This window comes from Anas acuta, chromosome 2 (genome assembly GCF_963932015.1).
Source record: "Anas acuta chromosome 2, bAnaAcu1.1, whole genome shotgun sequence".
NCBI lineage: Eukaryota > Metazoa > Chordata > Aves > Anseriformes > Anatidae > Anas > Anas acuta.
Genome location: NC_088980.1, coordinates 38,715,005 through 38,735,476, shown reverse-complemented (window position 1 = coordinate 38,735,476; position 20,472 = coordinate 38,715,005). Strand labels below are relative to the sequence as shown.

At 35.3% G+C, this 20,472-nt stretch overlaps 1 protein-coding gene across 1 annotated transcript; it reads left to right on the top strand.

Moving 5' to 3' along the window:
* The first annotated feature begins 38 nt into the window (after positions 1-38).
* Positions 39-17,080, top strand: EFHB (EF-hand domain family member B). The gene is made up of 13 exons (XM_068674347.1): positions 39-465; positions 744-806; positions 1,741-1,884; positions 2,949-3,129; positions 3,616-3,726; positions 5,760-5,889; positions 6,303-6,386; positions 7,870-7,937; positions 9,296-9,450; positions 9,802-10,009; positions 10,394-10,597; positions 12,155-12,336; positions 14,467-17,080. Exons 1-13 carry the CDS (start codon positions 400-402, stop codon positions 14,620-14,622), a joined length of 1,752 nt encoding a protein of 583 aa, XP_068530448.1. The 5' UTR covers positions 39-399; the 3' UTR covers positions 14,623-17,080.
* The last annotated feature ends 3,392 nt before the right edge of the window (positions 17,081-20,472 follow it).

The window sequence follows — 20,472 nt, the reverse complement described above, 5'->3', positions numbered from 1 at the left end:
CTGTATGTTTACCGAAAAATCAGCTTTGCCATCAAAGGAGGATGGAGAATGGCACATGGATGGATGGAGAATGGAACAGGATGCGATTAAATTTAGATGTCTCGCTGGGAGGAAAGCGAGCGTTCACTAAGCGTCACCTGAGAGCGAGCTAGGCTTACTGAAAGCAGCTGGGCTTCTAAGCGGCAGTGAAAGTTGGTCGGGTTTACCAAAGCTGCTTTTCTGAGCTAATCTCTGCCCGTTTCCACAAGGCAAATTAACGCCCGCATTAGCGCTCCTCCCGAGGGGCCGCGGCCAGGAGGCTGCCGGCGGGCGCTGGCCGTGAGGGAAGCTCGGCAGGAGCCGGCGGTGCCGCCCGGGGCGCGGCCGTTACCAGGCCAGCGGTGAGGGCCCCGCGCCGCCATGGCGGGGCCGCTGCGGCCGGTGTACGAGGGGCGGTTCACAGACAGGTTTCCGCACATCTCGGCCGTGAGTGCCAGCGCTGGGCTGGGGGGGACCCTAGGTGCTGCCCGCCCGCTTTCTGCACCTTCCCAGCACCGCGGTCTGGCTGTGGGCTGAGGGAAAAGGCTGCAGCGGGGGCAGCCGGTGGGCTGCACTCACTGCGATCCCGCCTTGCCCCCAAAATAAAGCCGTGGGCTCCGTTGTGTCATCGTGTGGATGGTTCGACAACACCTCGCGTGAGGTGTCACAACCCAGTTTGACTAGTTTGACTTGGTTACACCTTATTTTTCGGTTGTGTTGCATAGGCTGGGAAGTTGCTTTCTACTGGCGATACGGCTGCGCGTTGCCTCACTGAGATTGTACCCAGGGTGAGTTCACTTTTCAGATGCTCCTTGTTAAGCTTCTGTGATAATTTCATATGACTGATTGTGCCTATATGATAGACAGGCCCAAAATATGTTACTTCTGTTCATGCCGGTTTTATAAATAATTGGTAAAACCTTGGCAATTTTTTCCCGTCTGTTTAGAAACTGCTAACTTCAATTTTTTAGATATTAATAGTTTTTATTTAAAGGAAAGAAGCTACTAGCTAAAGAAGCTACTAGGATTCTAAGATGTTTCTGGTAGTTATTTTTCCATCTGCGTGTTTTACAAAATTCAACATGCCTCCTTAGGCAGGATTAAAATTTACTGTTTTTTTTTTTTTTTTTCTTTTTTTTTTTTTTTTTTTTTTTTTCTGTTGATACAATTATAGTGATCATTATGACTTCTGATGGAGGACCTTCTACTTTATTAAGGCTGCCCTGTTTGAGTTGTGATCCCTGCTGGCCTTTCCCGGTGTTTCTGAAGAGGCAGAGGCCTTTGAAATGCCAGCATCCCCTTAGTGTCATCTATCCTTTTAAATGTGCTTAATAAACAAAACGGTGGTTAAAGCCATTTCTGAAACTGACACACTGATGAAGGACTTGTTGTGAATTATGCTGCATGTTTCTGAAGCTTGTAACATAACACATGTAAAGAAGCTGTTGTTCATCTTAAAGCCTAAACCAGAAATGTGAAATTTAGGCATTCTCTCGTGACTTCTGCTGGTGGTGTGATTAAATTTAAGCTGGGCTGTGTAGGCCTTGCGTTCAGAATGTTAAGATCTGCAGGAATGCAGGCATGTTTTATTGTCTTAAAATGTCTTTCTATTTTGCTCTTACATTTGTGGAATCACACTGAATTGGCTGTGGTATGTTTTCTTTTCATTAATATTTTATGGAAAACTGCTGTAAAACTGTTTTTTCTTTGCCTTGTATATAGCCTATTACTCCAACTATTGTGCGAAAGTTTCGAAATACGACAAATCCAGCTCCTGGTGCTGAAAGAATATTCTATGGCAGAGCAGATGATCCTGACATTGCAGCTCACTTGACACATGGCATACAGTCACGTTCTTCACTTGGTGTAAGAATGTGTTTTGTTTCCTTTTGTTTAAGAATGAACTGCTTAAGAATGTACTTAGTAAAAGCAACTGATTTCTTCGTGATCAGGGATAAAGGTTTGTAGCTGAGTGATCTCTTTGTGGCATTTCACTGCTGCTGTGAATTATGTGAAGTCTGAGGTCAATTCATAAGATTTAGTTAGTATAATTGAAATAGGAAAGTAGTTGAAGTTCAATCACTTCTGTTGAATAACTTTTGCAATGACTACTGAATTATTCATTTCATTTCAACATTTAACTGTCTTCTACCCACAAATTTTTCTGCTTTCCTCTTTCCTAACAGCAGAGGTAAAATCTGTTGAGCTCTTAACAAGAGAACTATGATCTGAGAATATACTCATATTCTCAGCACAATTTTTCTGTATTATCCAACTTTTGAGTTGAAAATGATTTTATTAGATAAAAAATGCTATTTTGGATATGGCAGCCTGTTTTGTGTGTAGTCCTCACAACTTATTTTTCTAAGATGTAATCAAACAACCCAAGAGCTCATTGATGATTTTTATCTCATAACCATTGTTCAAATAATTCATCTCTAAAAATAACAATTGGTGTTAGTAAATACAGATTGCTCATTCATTTTGGCAGCAGGTCAATAATAAGCTCTCTTTTGGATTACCTTGATGGGTAGTCTGAAAAATAAAATGACTTGAGAAGATCAAAGTTCCCTGTTTTGACATTTTTAAACACTTTTTTTGTTATTGTTGTTCTGAGAGGATGCAGTCTGGAATTTTGTTTATCAAGAGGAAAAAACTTGCATAAAATTAAAAAGTTCTGTTTTATAATATGTATTTTGTTTCTGGAGATTTAACATACCATTGATTATTAGTGACCTTACCTCACAATGCAGTTGTGTTTTGCAACTTGGTAGATAAATTTAGGTCACTCTGATCATCTAAGATCTCATTGCAACTCTTACTATCAAACTGCTGTTCTTGTGTGTGTTTGAGGAGGTAGCTGTACTGATGTGTGAATGATTAAAATTTGTTTGTTTTTCTGCCTTTTATGTTGTTTGTGACCTCTTTAGGCAGCTTCACTGATAAATCCACTTCCTAAAACTAATTTTCAACAAAAAATACAAGATAGAAAAGAAGCAATCTACTTTAGTAACCGTGAAGCACCCTTGGGCAAATCACATGATCAATCTCCTATGTTACCTCAGGGCTTAGATATAACTAATACCACATTCGGAACAAAAATCATCCAAGGTAGGAAAACTTAGTGTTAAAAATGGTTCTCCTAAGTATGAGATAACCTGTAACTTAATATTTAGCATATATTGTATGCTACCAAAAGTTCTGGTTTAATAGAAAGCTTATTATAAGGGGTATTGAAATGGATAAAAATATACTAGTATCTTTCAGTAATGATGAAAAAACAGGCTCCTGAAAATGTTTTGTAACTACTAGGGCTTTTTTTTTAAGGGTCTAATAAAAGATATTACCTTGACCTGTGAATCTTTGCTCCACAGATAGGAGCTAGTAACATATGTGTTGACAATGTAATCTGCATGCAACAATTAGGCTCATCTCAGTTTCTCTGACTTAGTCCCATATTATCATGCTGTGAGATTCATACTGCTGTTCTAGTTTGGTGGAAGCATCGTACTTCCACATTATTAGCATCTCCTCTAACAGGATGTTGTTTAAAATTTAAAAACAAGCAAACCCGTATATATGTTCCTTGCTTTTCAGATGCACCAGCTGGAGAGCTTATAAATCCACCAAAAACGTTTGAGGAAGTAGATGAAGAAACCAGAAAAGGACATGATCTGTACGTTGTGTCGCACAATGATTATTATGCGGGTATGTTCAAGGCTAGTAAGAAGTCCTATAAAAAGACCTAATATGAATAATGTTAATTGAACCTCTTTGTGTCTTCAAAACTTATTGGGAATTACTTTTTTTTTTTTTTTTTTAAGATATAAGCTATTATTTTTTACTTTTTACATCTTTACTATTATTATATTACTATTATTTACTTCGTTACTAATATTATTTTAAAAAGTAATGATGTGAAAAAAATCAGATATACAGGTGAAAGAACACTTATTGTTTCTATAATGGTAGGTCACTTCGTTGTGGGTGTAGTAGGTAGTGTAAGAGATTAATAATGGAGTTGAAAGACTGATTTCTTTTGGGTGCAATTTGAAAAGCAGGCTACTTTCAAAAAGGAAAAAACTTTATGCTCTAGTTGGTTAGTGAGTTTGCCATTGTCTATGCCTTTGAGAGCAATCAGGTTTAAATCACACACTGTAATCCTAACTCATCCTAGTACTTTATACCTTTGTGTTTTATTAGGATCTAAACAAAATTTCAGGTCACCTAGACTTCTTGACAGGAAGCTCAACATCAAGCTCTGTTTACATCAAGGAATTTCAGGCTGCTGCCTGTCTCTCTGGAATGCAAGTTCCTCAGCTTGCAGTGCCTGCACATCTGTCCTGCAGTCTTGGTCTCTGCCCTTCCAGTGGGCTTTAAAAAGTCTGAAGAATTGCTTCAGACTTTGGAGGCTATACTTACTTAAAGTGGTCTGCTCACTGTAGGTTACCCTTTATCTCATACATGGGAACAGAGTGACAAATATGCAGGACGTGTTACTTTTGCTGCCACTTCTATTTTTCCCACTCCCATCTGTTCCACTTACACTGTGAGACTTATGTTGCTGGGCTATGAAATTAGCATTACAATAAAATTACCCATTGTGCTATTACCAATAATTTTGTAGGTGGTGGCCCAACCTGTAAGAAACTGTGATACAAATATTTCAGTTGTAATAAATTAAACTTCATATGGATGCTCTTATGGAGAAGTGAAATTATGGTACATTGTTCTCTCACTGAGAAACTCTGCTTGTGCAGAATATGGTGCTATTGAGCTAAATTGGTGAAACTTGTAATGTTATTTCCCCTCCTCCCCAACTTTATTAGGTGTTCTAGTGGAATTATCTGTTTCTGTCTCTTTCATAACTTCTGTGCACAAGATCATGGAGAGGTCAAGCCAACTGAGCAGCTAGAAGACTTGTTTATGTAGAAGGAATAAAAAAACTCAGCTATGTGTTCCAGTTCTGAACAATAACACAAAAATCCCATGCTGAAATACAGACAGAGGAAGCCTTTCTTAAAAAGTGTGCATGAATAATGTTCTTTGAAAGTTTTAATTGCAATTCTTTTCCAAAGGTGATTGAAAGTGCAGGAAAAATAAATACTTTGTGTAAGCAAACTACAAGCATGTGACGTTCTAGTATGTGAAACTTCATTTTACAGGCAAAGCTGTATTAATAGCTGTAATAAAAAGTAGGGCAACATCTTGTTTACTGTGAAGTCAGTGGGAATATTCCTATTGAAGTCAATATAGCAAGAGTACATCTAAAAGTGCAGCAGATCAAAATGTTTTTTTCTTTTTAGTATTATTTTTTTAAACAATAAATTTGATGGTATTTGATGTATGTTTTTGCCTGAGTGCAGACATAAGGTACTTTTGTTTGCATGATTAGGCAATCTGGTATTTTTTCATTAATTCTGTTGGACTTGTCTTTACCCCTTCTTTTACTTCTGAATAAAGGCTAATGGATATCCAGCTATTTTATAACTTGGATAGTTTCTGAGGCTTTTTTGTTGCCTTTTGTCCTTTCTTTTGACAATGAAATTAATCTTAATTACTTAATAAGTAGTTTGTGTTACACAATTTTTATGTCTTTGAAAAGAATTGTTAATTAGTTATTTGCTTTTATTTACTGTTTTATGAATGAAGGTATCTATTTTAGTGTGTTAGTATATTTCTCTTGCTGAAGTATTTTAAACAAATCAAAATGTTTCCCTTCCCACCTCCCCTCACTGCAGGAGAAGCAATAAATAGAAAGTATGACTCACCAAACTTCAACAAGTCTTTTGCATATGGAATAGAAACCCCTCACTTCAAAGATGGACGAAATGTATCCAAATCCTTAAATTGGCTCTGTGATCTGCAGTGGTAAGTTGCCATGAGTTAACTAATTAAAGGTGTGAGTTTTAAAGAATAGTCTTCATATTTGAATATAATTTTACATCTTGCAATCCTATCCTTTGGCTTGTTAGACATATTGAACTGAATAGAAAATGCAAGAAGTATTTTTCAGAATAATTTATCCAAATCAGTTATACCATAGTATGGCAGCACAATGCTTGGCATTTCTTCAACATTACTTTTAAGTTGGGCCTCTTTATAAATTATTTATTTATTTATTTATTTATTTTTAAAGGTAAGGCCTCTGATTTTTGAAATAGCGAAACTTCTCAATTACACAATTTGCTGTTTTCTTCTAGCATATAGTATTTTTGAATGTTATTGAGCAGTTGTTGAATACTATTAAACAACTGTTTGAGAATTATATTCAAATTTTATAGGAAAAAAGCAGCAAAAATTGTATCCAAAAGAAGTGATGATTTCAAGGAAAAATTTCAACCTCAAGTTGGAAAAGTCCTTGATCCGTAAGTAAGCAAAGATACCTTCCAAGAACAGAATTTCACTCCCATATGCCAAGTCTCCAATGTCTTGTTTTAGATCACCTGTATTCATATAGAAAAGGACATGACACTAAATTGTAACATTATCTAGCAGCATGTCTTAATCTCAGTTGAGGCATTACAACGCTTCATGAACTGGTGATCTGTAACAGTTTAAGTTCACAAAACAATGTTTATGGAGCATTGCAGTTGTCTTAAGTGGTCAGGATCCAGCAATGCTGTAAGTCTGGGGTTCCTGAATGTATACTATCTGTCTGTATCCATACTGCTGAATATATGCTGAATGTATACAAAGGCTGTCTTTGCAGTTGCTTGGTATTTCTGTATAGTTGGAGACCCACAAACAACATTATTGACTTTGGTAGCCAAATTTAATTTTAAGCTCAAGATCACAGGCTTAAGTGACTCTGGAGACTATGCCCTTGGTACCTATGTACCTTGGTGAATGTTTCTCCTTTCTGTAGGGAGAGTCACTTTCTCCTGTGTCCTTCATGGTGTACTTACTGTCAAGGAGATCTGGATTGTGAGCAACATGAGGCAGTGTAATTAGTCAGGGAATCTATGTTGCAGTGCAAGCTCAAATTCAGCGCTAATATTACCAGTTAGAAACAAAGCTCAGTTTCTTTTGTGAATTTTACATCATCCCAATCCTGTTTGTTATAGGAAAATGATTAGAGAAAATTGCACCTAGTAGTAGTTAGATTACTGTGCTTCCATCTCTCAGTAGGATTTTTCTTTTCTTGCTTAGGAAAAAAAAAGAACAACAAAAAACTCTTTTCAAATTCGATGGTGTTTTCTGATTCATGTAACAAAACTTTAATTATTAAACATGCAGAAAAATTAATGTTGAATCTTTTTCAAAATAAAGAATAAATTTTTAATGTTAACAACATCATCTTAATTTTCTGTTTAAAAAAAAATGGGGCCAAATTTTCTAGAGGAAATTGGCTTGGTTACTATTCTTTGTAGATACAGCCTTGCTTATGAAAAAGCAGAGATGTGATTAAACCTTTACACTGTAGCCAAAAGTAGTTTATTCAGAGGCATTGCTTTAGTTGGAGATCTGGTTTGTCCAAAAATTAAACATTATTAATATCTGATAGGTGTGCTGTAAGGGTTTTTCCTCACTTTTTTCTGTCATTTTCATAGAGAAATTATTTTAGCAGTAGAATGTTTTTTTTTGTTTTTGCTTTTTACCTTTTTAAACATTTCTAATTAATAATGTTTACATTTGGTTGTGTTTAGCAGTAAATGTTCTAAGTAGGTTTATAATGGGATGCTTTTCCGCAGTTGCAACTTCAAGTAGTGATGAAAAATTTCAGGTTAACTATATGTGTCATTCCTAATTATATGACAGATGATCACATTTCTTTACTAATAGCTTAAGGTTTATTTTTACTCTTAATAAACTACTTTAAAATTAACAAAGAAATGTGCATATTGGCAGCATAGCAGAAACTATGAATGTTCCCCCAGGCCATACGTTTGGAATGTTACTCCGTCCAGATGAATGTGGTAAGTCTTGTAGCAGCAGAATAAAATCTTATCTTGTTGATGAAATTAATTTGACGTAGTTACTGTTAATTGTGTAGTGAATAATTTTCTTATAATCTTAGAGGTAATACTAACTTTTTTGAGGGGCAATTTGAGAAAGAATAAAGAAAATTTGGTTTGGCAATTTTTGCTTTTTAAGCCCCTGTATCTGAATGGAAATGAAATAGGAAGCAAAGAAGAAGGCAGGAAGCTCATATTGACATTTAAGTGACAAAGTTAAATTGTGTCTTTCCTCATAATGATTTTTCTAGTATTTCTACAAAAAGAATAAAAATAGCAAGTAATAGATGATTAAAATAAGAATTTATTGAAGGTGGTAGACAAAACAATAAAAACTTTTATTATGGTGAAATTTTGAAAGCTACTCAACTCAAATAGCAGTTGTTGGAATTGATGATATTTTAATGTAACTACTAATGGTTTGGAAATGCAGTGAATAATTAAGAGGCAAACTATGTAAGTGGCTCAAAATTATTTAATTAGTCAAGACCAGAGAACTTTGTTTAAATTCTGCATAAGCCTGTGCTATAAGGCATTCTACATGCTTTACTATGCAAGGTAATAAAGTTAAATATATTGAATGTGTAGGTATGGTTGTCCTATAAGGAACTTCAGAAGAACTGGTCAAACAAAGTTAAAGGAAGGCAGAATGGCAGCTAAATCATTCTTAACAAGTAGAAAATAATGCATGCGTGCTTCTGTTTGCATGGGATTAGATGAACTACTACTGTATAATAACTGGACTCTGAATTAACTTCTTGTGCTCCAGAAAGTGACTTCAAGGTAATGGTGAGGACTTGAATGAAAACTGTAGTTCAGTGTATCAAAGTGTTTGAAACCTACCTAACAGTGTTAGTATACATAAGAAATGGTAAGAATAACACAAAAATGGTACCTTGTCTTTTTAGAAATCACTGATATAAAAGTACTTGAAATACTACGTTGCATATTCCATTGATTCCTGCAAGTATCTTGCAACATGACAGATTTGAAATGATAGATTAATAATATATATATATTTTTGCTCTCAACTACCTGGACATAGAATAACTCTTATTTCTCTCAGAAACTTTTGGTAGCAATGAATGGATTTGTGAAGCTATATTAAGATGTTTCAAAATGTTCAATGTTAACTGCATGCGAGTAGTGAAATCATCATGTGGACCATTTAATCTTTGGATGGCTATATCAAATGTTCAGCAGTGCTGAAAATCAGCATCTTGAAACTGAAGTTCTTCTCAGGTCTCTAAGCCATTTTTTAAAACGTCTATTTTCTGTATGTGTGCAACTAATTGAGGAAGTATTTATTTTTTTTATAGGAGTTGGTGATCTTCTTCACTGTAGGGCTCCAAGTGAGTTCCTCCGTGGTAAAGACAGAGAAAGAGCTGTGCTAGCTGCAGTTCGGCAAAGTTTGAAGAAAGCTAACTATGAAAATTTTGATATGTTGCTAGAAGCATTTAGGCATTATGATAAGGTTAGTGCTTTAAGAAAAAAAAAAGTTTGATGTTAGCTCTTCTGTGTCATGGAGATACAGACATGAAGAAACATAGTAATAATAGAATGGTTGATGCCTGACAAGGAATCTTGGTTTTGCCTCAAGATATATGATTAGATTGCTGAGCACAAAAAGAAACCATGAGTAATTTTAAATTCAAAATCTGAACACAAGAATAGTTAATAATTTTCAATGCAAATAGTGATTTGAGATTTAAAAAAAAATGTGTCAATATAAAAAACAATGTTATTCTTCTAAATTAATATAGCTGAATATGCATGTTGGTACATTTTTTAATAGCTGTTGTAACAACTGTTTTATTTATAATAGAATGGTGATGGAATGATAGACAAAGATGACCTGCGGAAGTCCTGTTTTCAGCTTAATCTGAACCTAGATGATGAGCTCTTGGATTCCTTATTTGACTATTGTGATTTGGATAAAGATGGTCTGATCAGTTATCTGGAGTTTGCAAACTTTCTTAACTGGAAAGACAAAATGGCTGTTAAAGAATTTGAAGAAAAAATAATTACAGGAGGTAGGTGAGTTAATACTGGAAAACTGTGTGGATGATCTTGTTCCTACAACAGCTATTGAAAGGACCCTGCTGAAGCAGAGTAGGTGCTTATTTAGAAGAACAGGATGCCAAGAGTCCTTTCCTGCCAGCCAGTGGTAGCAGGAGATGGGAGAACCTTAGATATAAATGTATTTCAGAACCCAGGAGTTTTGTTGCATTTGGAGAAAGTAAAAATTTCAAAGAATCATTATAAAATATGCAAATTAATTATTTTATGTCATCTACCTTATAGTTTTTCAAGGATTCAAGCAATGCTGTTTTTTTTTTATTATTTGTTTGTTTTTACCTCTTGCTTTATAATGTGGTGATAATAAGTCCTGGTTGTTCCATAATTTTTGCTTATAGGGAAAAAAATAAATGTTCCTGCTCTGTCTGGCACAAATACAGATGATGAACCACTGCTGAAGCAGGAAGATCTTGTATTAAAAGAACCAGGAAGCTCAGAAAAGACACCAAAAACACTTACAAGACCAACAGACAGTGTATTTGCAGATTATCAAACAACTTCTTCTCAGTATAATGCTGTAGTAGGTGGTCTCCCAACAACCTGTAAGTACAGTGGACTGTACCACTCACTTCTAAGCATTATTTAAGGCAAAATCAGAAACAGGTTTGAAGAGTACGCTGGTGCTGATACTACTAATGCACAATAGTGAAATAATTTATCTAATCTAGGTTTGTTTAGGATTGTGGCTTGGAAGTTGCCATGGCCTGTGTGTTTGGCATGGATAATCCATTCAAAATTTGAAATTTAGTCTAGATGTGCAAAACCTTTGACATTGTCCCACATGACATCTTTGTCTCTATGTTGGAGAGACATGGGTTTGGTGGATAGAAGATTCAGTGGATAAAAAATTGCTGAGGTGGTCACATTCAAAGAGATGCAGTCAACAACTCTGTCCAGGTGGAGACCAGAGACACGTAGTGTTCCTGAAGGATCAGTACTGGGATCAGTATTATTTAATATCTTTGGTGACAAGGACAGTGGGATTTAGAGCTTTGACAGGCTTGAGAAGTGGGCCCATATGAACCTTATGCATGATGTTTTACTTGGCCTTCTTGAACTTACCGTGGGTCAGGGCAATCCCAAGCACAAGAACAGGCTTGGCGATGAGTGAGTTGAGAGCAGCCTGGCAGAAAAGGACTTTAGGGTGTTGACGATTGAAAAACTGAATGGTAATTCAGTTTTGTGAATGGTAATTACTGCTGGTAATGTGTGCTTGCAGCCAACTGTATATTGGGCTGCATCAGAAGTGTGGCCATTAGGTCACGGGAAGTGATTCTTCCCTTCTACTCTGCTCTTATTAGACCTCACATGGAGTATTGTGTTTGGTTCTGGGGCCCCCAGTGTAAGAAAGATGTAGACCTGTTTGAGCAAGTCCAGAGGACGGTCACAAAGATAGGAGAGGTGCTCCAGCCCTCTGATCATGAAGACAGGCTGAAGGAGCTGGGGGTGTTCAGCCTAGAGAAGAGAAGGCTCTGGGGAGATCTTATAGCAGCCTTCCACTACCCAAAGCTAGCCTATAGGAAAGATGGGGAGAGTAGTGATAGGACAATGGGTAATGGCTTTAAACTAAAAGCGGGTAGATTTAGATTAGACATTAGGAAGAAACTCTACTATGAGGGTGGTGAAGTATTGGAACAGGCTGCCCGGAGACGTTGTGGATGCCCCATCCCTGGAAGTGTTCAAGGCCAGGTTGGGTGAAATTTTGAGCAGCCTGATTTAGGAGATTGTGCCTCTGCCCGTGGTGTGTATGTGTGGAATTAGATGATCTTTATACTCCTTTCCAATTCAAACCATTCCATGATTCTATGCTTTTGAGAAATTAAGGTGGTAATTTTAGGATAAGATCATCTTGGAATCATCTAAAAATGTTTCTCGCTGAAGTACTCCGATATTATTGCAGTATTTCCTGTTCTCAAGCTACATGATGTAGTTTGGGATAGGAATTCTAAAAATAAGAAAAAAAGAGAGGGAAGGAAACTCTCGAAGCTGTGTAGACAAAAAATCAAATTTGCTCTCATCTAATGCAAAATGTTATATCCTCCCCGGCAGTATTTTTACAGATAGGCTTTTCCATATTATCTATTGATTGATTTCCACAGATTATCCAGTGTGTGGCATTCCAACTATTCGTTCAGACATTCCTGCTCCTCGAATTCGCCGCATCAGTGACAGAACTAACTATGGTGATGAGGCCAATGCTTATGCATTATTGTTCCCTTCTGTCTTCAGTCAAAAGGGAGTGTATGAAAATGACTTTTTTAAAACAAGACCAAAGGCAGAGGTATGGTACTTTTCTTCAGAACATTCTTCCAAGACAAATGTAATATATGGTAGTGGAAAGCTGTATCATTTAATAAGTTGTAAAATTCGTTGTTCCAACATTGCCATCTTTCTTTATACCCATTCAGACACTTGAAAAGTATATAGTCTTCACATTCAAAGTTCTTCATAAAGATGGTTGATCTTCATTTTATTGAGATCTGACTTCCTTAAGTAATAGAAAGAAGTATGTTGAGTTGTTACTCACATGCTCAAATGCTGTATTGAATGAGGGTTGGTAATTAATCTAGGGCTTTGCAGCCTGTCTTCCTAATTTCTGCAACGTGAGAAGAACAGAGCAGCTGTGATATTTCCATCCTTGGACATATTCAAATTTCTGAGCAATGACCTAGGTAATATAGTTTAGTGGTGAAGTTAGTCCTGCTTTGATTATATGGTTAGACAGATTAACTCCAGAAATCTCTTTCAACAGACATTATTGTATGGTTCTATAAGTAGACAGAATACATAGTCTTAAAAAACAAAACAAAAAAGCCCCAAAGGAAGAATTTTACACCTGTATAAAACTAGTTTCTATCACACAGGAATGTTCAATGGAAAATTTTACCCAGGCTGTCTTCCCTCAAACTCCCAGATTTCGTTAATGGCAAATTACTAAATTTTTTTCCGTCTGATATCTCTGTGGGTTGCTACCACTCTTATCTCACAGCTCAGAGTTCTTCAATCATAAGTGGAAGGTGCTTTGCTCCTTATTCAGTATTGTTTACTGTTTGGCTTCTCTATTTCTATGCTTTTTTAATGAAAAAATACTAATAGATCATTATTTGAAGAGATATAAGATTTATAAGGTTCATCATTTGAAATATGACTTATGAGACAAATGCTAAAAAAAAAAAAATAAATAAATTCCAATCTAAAGTGAAAAAAGAAGCCGTGACAACCTCTCCATCTCTATTAGTCACTTTATTAGATAAAGATTCAGTCATAAAAAAAAATGGGTCTGAAACTTGTGTATGTTTTACAGAAAAAGGTGTTGCTAATTAGTGGCTGGAGAAGTAAAAGTGCTAAGTATAAAAGTGTATTGTCATGTTCTATAAATACCCGTAAAATGGCTTGTCAGAATGTCGCGAACATGAGCACTTACCATTTTATAACCCAGCTCTGAAGCAGGAAATCCATGCATGCAGAATATAGCTAACAGTAAATAGAATTCATGCTTCATTGAGAAGCCCATTATACCTGTCAAGCATTAGATAGAGCTCTTCTCTGAAGTTATAATGTGGCCTCAGATGTCATACTCTATTGTAGACTATATAGGCTATACAGCGTGCAGTACTGAACCATCTTTGAGTGTGTTAAATCATCCAATACTTGTGAAATAGATTAAATCAAGAGACTATCACTGACACTGCAGTATTTTGATATGGAATATTAATATTTTCAAAAGTGTAGTAGCTAACCTAATGTTTTCAAATGTGTAATAGCTAACTAAAGTATTTGAAAACCCGGAGTCATGTCATACTATTAGTTTTTGAAATGACCTGTAGAAATGAATGAGAACTCTCTTTTGTGTTATGAAGAGATGCTCTATAGTCAGAGTGCTTAAAGAGTGCTTTATAGTCAGGGTGTCTGTAGGGCGTCTATTTTCTTCAGTGGAATTCATAATTTAAGAGAATAGAAGTTATTTAACTTAGTAGTAGTGTGTAATTTATATTCAACATGATCATGTTGACAATAGGTAAGGGCCAGATTAACCTGTCTGTGAACTCAATCGTCAGTGATTATTTTACAGCTGTTGATGAGCTAAGACAGAATTGTATTTTAATATGATGAATTACAAGAACATGCAGTTCTTTATGGTCCCTACAGTGTCAGTTATATTTGATTTTTCAATGTTGAAGTTGTTTCAATATTTTTAAGCGAAGTCAGTTTTGTATATACTACAGCTTTCATCCCAATAAGATTGTTTCACTTAAATTGAGAGAACTTCTTTTTTTTTTAAGGATGCAGGATGTGGTCTGTAGTTTTAATTAAAAGAGGAAAAATATTCTTTGCCAGTATATGTAAGAGCTGGACTCTATAGTTTAAAGAAAATGCCAGCCAGAATTACTTGAGTTGTATTATTTTGTAGGTTGCACAAATTCTCCGCAACAGTGGTATGAACATTTCAGATGAAAGATTTGAACAGATATGGAAGCAAGCCTGTATGAAACAACAGGAAGAAGAGGTTTGTGTACAAAATGTCAGGAATATACTGGATGAGATAAACGCAACACCCGAAGACTAGAATTAGCAATTGTTTTGTGTGCATGTGATGCATATATTTAAATTGACATCAGTCATAATTCTGGTGCTGAATACAATAAAGATTTAAAATAAGATGTTTTTATATAACTAGAGTTCACTGTTTATTGTCTTTCTGAATACTGTATTCACCACAAATTTATATAAATGTTTCTGCCCTAGTTGCAATTACTAGGAACCGATGTCCGTATGAAGAAAAGAGGATACACGTACAACATTTTTGAAAGGAATTCAAATTTTTATCTTACATTCTTTATTCTATCATTTTTTTTTTTTTTTTTTTTTTTTTTTACATAATGCTTTAGAAATGGACACTTGTGCATTTAGGATTTTTTTCTCTCTGCAAGACCTCTTAAAGATAGAAAAACATCTAGCCTTGTTTCTAATGTTCTATAACTCCTTGTTAGTAAAATGGTAGCAAACAGAGAACTGACTAGGGTGCTATTTGATGCTTTTAAAAATCCATGTGACAAAGTGCTTTACAGTAAGATACTTAGTCGTGTGTGTGGGGTCTAATGCATTCTCATGAAGTAGACATCATAATAATCAATCTATTAAGTGCAAAAATAAATGCCCAATTGTGTGGCAGAGGGCTCATATTCTATATCCCAGCTTATGGCTGTTAGGTACTAGTTTTGAATTTTCACAATAAAAAAGAATGGGCTTTTAGAAGAATATGTGCATGTTACATAAAAATACAGACTAAGTAGTCAGAGAAGTTTGGGAGGTCTTTCAGAGTGCTAACTGTTCACCTTTGGCTAGTGCAATTTCTTGGGAATAGTGATCATAGACAAACCCTTGTGAATCACTATGGAAATCTCAATGAATATATTATGAAGTAAAGTAAGAGTAAACAATGGAAAGTAAATAATAGTAAAATCTGCAACTGTGAATGGAATTGTTCATTCTTTACCTACTTTACTGAGTTTGGTATGAAACAAATGGAAAGTGTTTGGTATTGGCAGTGAGAATAATTACTTTTAGATTTTTTTTCTTCTTTTTAATTGGAAAAAAAAATCGAAAAGAAAAATCCTTGCCCAATGTGATAGTAGAATACAGGATTTCAGGAATGATATTGCTTTCTCACCTATCAGTGCTTCCAATATGTTACAGTAGCAAGATTTAAAGGATTATTGAATGTTGGTGGCCAAAATTGTTACCAAGTTCTAAAATGTAAGCAAAGGTTCAATTTATTTTAACTACTAACAATGAATGTGTAATGTCAGTTTAAAGTTTAGTTGTGTTGCTTTGTTTCACGTGGCGCTTGTGATTGTTGAGCTTACTCCTTCACAGACTTTCTAGGAGCTTGTAATTTATTGGTTTGTACAAAAACATCTCCCTTCTGGATCACGTAACAACAGAAAATGCTGAGTCAAGTAATTCGGAGGTTTTAGCAACAAAGGGTTCAGTGACTCATCTTTTTAATCATCATTGCAGCATTTTAATAGTAGCTGTCTTGCATCAAGTAGAAAGAATGTGTTTTCTGGTATCACCAGGGAGCAGTTGGTGGAAATCTTTCCTGCTGTGAATGAAAGTTGTTCTGTGCTTTTGTTGCCTTGCCTTCCCATCCTTCTGGATCTCCCTGCATGCACCGGGAAGTGTGCAGAAAGCAGACTGACGATATGAAGTGAAATCATGACAGAAAGATGAATGTACTGCTAATTTAAAATTGCATTTATTGCGTCAGGATTTAACCACTTCAGTGCAATTCCCTAAAGCTCCTCTGCTCATACAAGGTGGGAGGAAAGAAACTTTTACCTTCATATGGTCCAATTCCAAAAGCATCAAACAGAATTACTGTTAAAGAACATATTGCTGTTCTTGTTCAACAGAAAATTTTGGGTGAAAGGTTTAAGCTTACTTCAGAGAAAAATGGGGAAAAAAATCAGATGTGAATATTCATAGAAGAGATTTGTGTTTGTTCAGCAGCTAAAAACTGTATACCATATTTTTTAATCTAGTGTAAAGATACCCACTTTTATTTCTTTACTTTCAGTAGAATATTTTCCTTTGTCAGTGAAACAGATTTAACATTGTTCTTGGGCAGTCAGCTAAATAAATGTATAATAATAATAAAAAAAAAAAGACCAGTTTGGGCTTTTTTTGCAACTATGTTTCTAACTGCATACGAAAGGTTTCCTTTTGAGTTTGTGTTTTATATGAACTTGAAGTGCTGTTCCCCTAAACTTGACTCTTTTGAAGAATAAAGGCTTAATCACTGCACAGAGCTGTAAATTCTACTTAATGGGTTCTTGTTTTCCATTACATGCTTATGAGACCTCTGAAAGATTTAATTTCTGTGATACAGCCAGTTAATTCTGTGGAGTTCCTGAATCCTTTTGTTAAATGCTTTATGCACAGAGACTTGGTGAAGATTCTTATATTTCATTTTTGTCTTTACAACATGTATGAATTCAAAGATACATTTATAAACTTTTAAAGCTCCAAGTTGTGTTCATGATTTTGTGGTTACTGTGGGCCGTATCCAAGGCAAGGTTTTCTGGAAATGGTCAGCAAAACAACCTTCACTATGACTTAAAAACCACACATTCTAAGAACAAACACAAATTTAGCATTCAGGTCGATTTATTTTGTTAACAGCTACATTACAAAATCACAGGGATTATATGTATGTTGACTTTGTAGACAAAACAAGTAAACAGAAAATCCTGATAAAGATATATGTTTGGATAAAAAAAATCTGTGTGGCCAAATTTTGCTCATAGAAGAGGCACTTAAGTAGGCACTTAAAAGTAGGCACTGGCTAAAATACACAGCACATTCAGATATTAATATGCTCTTTCCCCTTTCATTTTACCTACATGTCACCACAAAGAGTAGTTCAAAGAACAGCAGATTTAATAAATAATGCATTTTTAATTGGTTTTGTCAAGTGAATTCTTATCTTAGAGCAAATGTGTTGTTTTCCAGTGACAGAGAGAGTTTTTCCTTCTATAGAGCAATTTCTTTCCCCAAAAACCCATGCCAGAAATACTGACTTTCAATAGTGGAAAATACTAACCTGTAAAAGATAAGGCTGAAGACTTGCATGTGCCAAAAATATTTGTTACTTTTATATTTCTGACTTTTAAGTGTGAATATTAGCATAGATAAGCCTACAATTAATGTGGCATTTGCCAGTGACTTCTGCTATCTAAAGCAGCTGCTGGACTCAATTATTCTCTTTATTGTTGTCTAATGGAAAAAATCCTACTGTGCAATGGCTCATGTTTGGTATGCTGGAAAATCCAATCCACTGTTTCACAGAAATCAAGTAAGTGTACAAGTAAGTGTAGCTCTTGCCTCAATACTATTACTATATAACATATATCTTACAAGGATTAAAAACTTTAAAGTTTTTTTTTTTTTCCTCCCATAAGTAAAATTACTGAGGATTGCCAATTACAGTGATAGACCTGAATTACGTAAATTTCCTAGTCCTGGAACTCATTTTCATGAGTTAAAGGCCGGTTTTTTTTTTTTGTTTTGTTAGGTTTTTTTTTTTGTTAGTTTTAAAACAACTCTGTTTAATTATTTAGGTAGTAAGTGAAATGCTAATAATACCTTTTTTTTCTTTTTTTCTTTTTTTCTTTTTTTCTTTTTTTCTTTTTTTCTTTTTTTCTTTTTTTCTTTTTTTCTTTTTTTCTTTTTTTCTTTTTTTCTTTTTTTCTTTTTTTCTTTTTTTCTTTTTTTCTTTTTTTCTTTTTTTCTTTTTTTTTTTTCTTTTTTTCTTTTTTTCTGTGAATACTTCAAAGTATTCTCTAAGCAGAAAATTGGTTATCAGGGCAAAGTGCTCAGAAATACAATTTAAGTCTTTGTCTTGCTAACAAATGTGAATAGGTAGGATATTTTTGTAATGACTTGTATGGCTTAATTAGTTGGTGTTTTGCATTAGGAGGTATTTCTTTAGAAAGTAGTTATTTGTGTTTGCTTGGGTACCATCTGCCCATGTGGTTTTACCTTGCTGAATGGCCAGAATGCTTCTCTTAACAGATGGGTAGGATTTGGAGCATGGCAAAGAATCACTAAATGCAATGTGGTAGGGATAGGATGTGTATTTCTTTATTACCGTTTAAAATTGTATTAATTTTTGAAAATGCCAACATAGATTATGCAAACCTGTAGGAAAGATTTTGGCTTCTTTGACCAGTGTTAATCTGCACAGGGAAAGGTTAAAACAGTCTTCTTTGTTTTCCAGTTTGCTAAGAGATGTTCTTGTTGACTGCTGCCAAATGCATGTCGTATCTCTGAGCATCTTGGAGTAGCTAGAAAACTTGCATATTCTAGGTCCAGGTTCCTGTGATTTCCAAATAGCTTGTCACGTGCATAGAAAATACATATTCCTCAGATTTTAAGTATATGCAGGTGTGAATTGAAATTATACTGTAGATTAGGTGGCAAATTCTATGGTACCTAAATAGTAAATCTTGGAGGTATTCCACATGTTTTCAAAGCTCACTCCTCATTCCAGTAGCTAAATGGAAATTAAAACAGTAAAAATAAGACCTTATCTGAAAGAAGAGGAAGGCTTGAGTATCACTGAGAGATTATATTCACGTAGCTTTTGTTAAGTCAAGTATTTTTTCCTTTATTAAGAGGGATTGTACATTCTGCATCTTAAAATAAATCTTGCTTGAGGTCTGTACTTACTAGGAAAGGTTTTACAACACAACCAGAACAAGAGCAGACAGTGGAGTATCTTAGGAACATCTAAGATACAGTGGAGTATCATAGAAAATGACTTTTCTATAAGCCTTCAAATTTTCTGTAGATTTAGACAATGTCAGATATTGATTTGACTTTGAGGTGAAGCAAAGGACTGAAATAAGAGCAGAAGGGGTTTCAAAAGATAACAGTAAATCACAAGTGATTTTTTTTTCCCCAGCACTATTCAAGAGATTGTAGAAAGAAGCATGTGCAATCCCCTGTAATACTTGACTAGAAGTGTGTTTCCCTGCCTTTCCCCCTCATCCTCAGGAGAGCGAGCAAGGCTGAATGCATAACAAAATTTAGGGCTAACTTTTTGCTAGTAAGTAATGAATATTGCAGAATATAAAGAATAGCTGTACCATGCAGCCCAAAAGTTCTGTCTATCTCAGTGATCAAAAACACGGCTATGGGGAAGTAGCAGTTCAGGACAAAAACGCTATTTCTAGTAATCTCCCAGTGCTTCAAACACTTGAACTTCCAGAGGCTTTTGGAAAAGGATATATTTTCTTTATATTCAGTAATCTTCAACAGACTTGTCTTAATGAACTTACCCAGTCTGCTGTTGGAACTGTGATACTCCATCCTCTTCAATACATTTTGGTAAGGAATTTGATAGCTTTAGCAATACACTGAACAGAAAATATAGCTACTTTCTGTGTTTTAAAATGAGGGTTTACCATGATGTAAAATATTTATTCTATTTGAAGAAACAATAAACAGTTTGTAAACACTGCCAACGGCGCTCTTGATTTTATAGGGTATCATATATCATTCCACAGTCGAGGGACTGTTTGCTTAATGATTTCTTTATACAGAGTGTTTCAAAATCTTCATTTGGCATATTACTTTTCTCTGAAGCTTTCATGTTTCTGCGGTACCTTTTCTGAAGTCCAGCGAACAGGGATTTAAAAGTGGCATATGGGAGCTTTCTCCTGTCTTGTCAGCTTATTTCCCCTGATAATCCTGAGTAATGACTACTACATTTTGAGCATGGAGGCAAGGGTAGTTGCAGGGATGTTTTGTACAATTACAGGGTGGTTTGTACAGACTGAGTAAGGCACTACTTAGTGCAGCACCCTTGTGAAACACAGCTGTCTGCTTAATGCAGACATAGTCCCCTGTG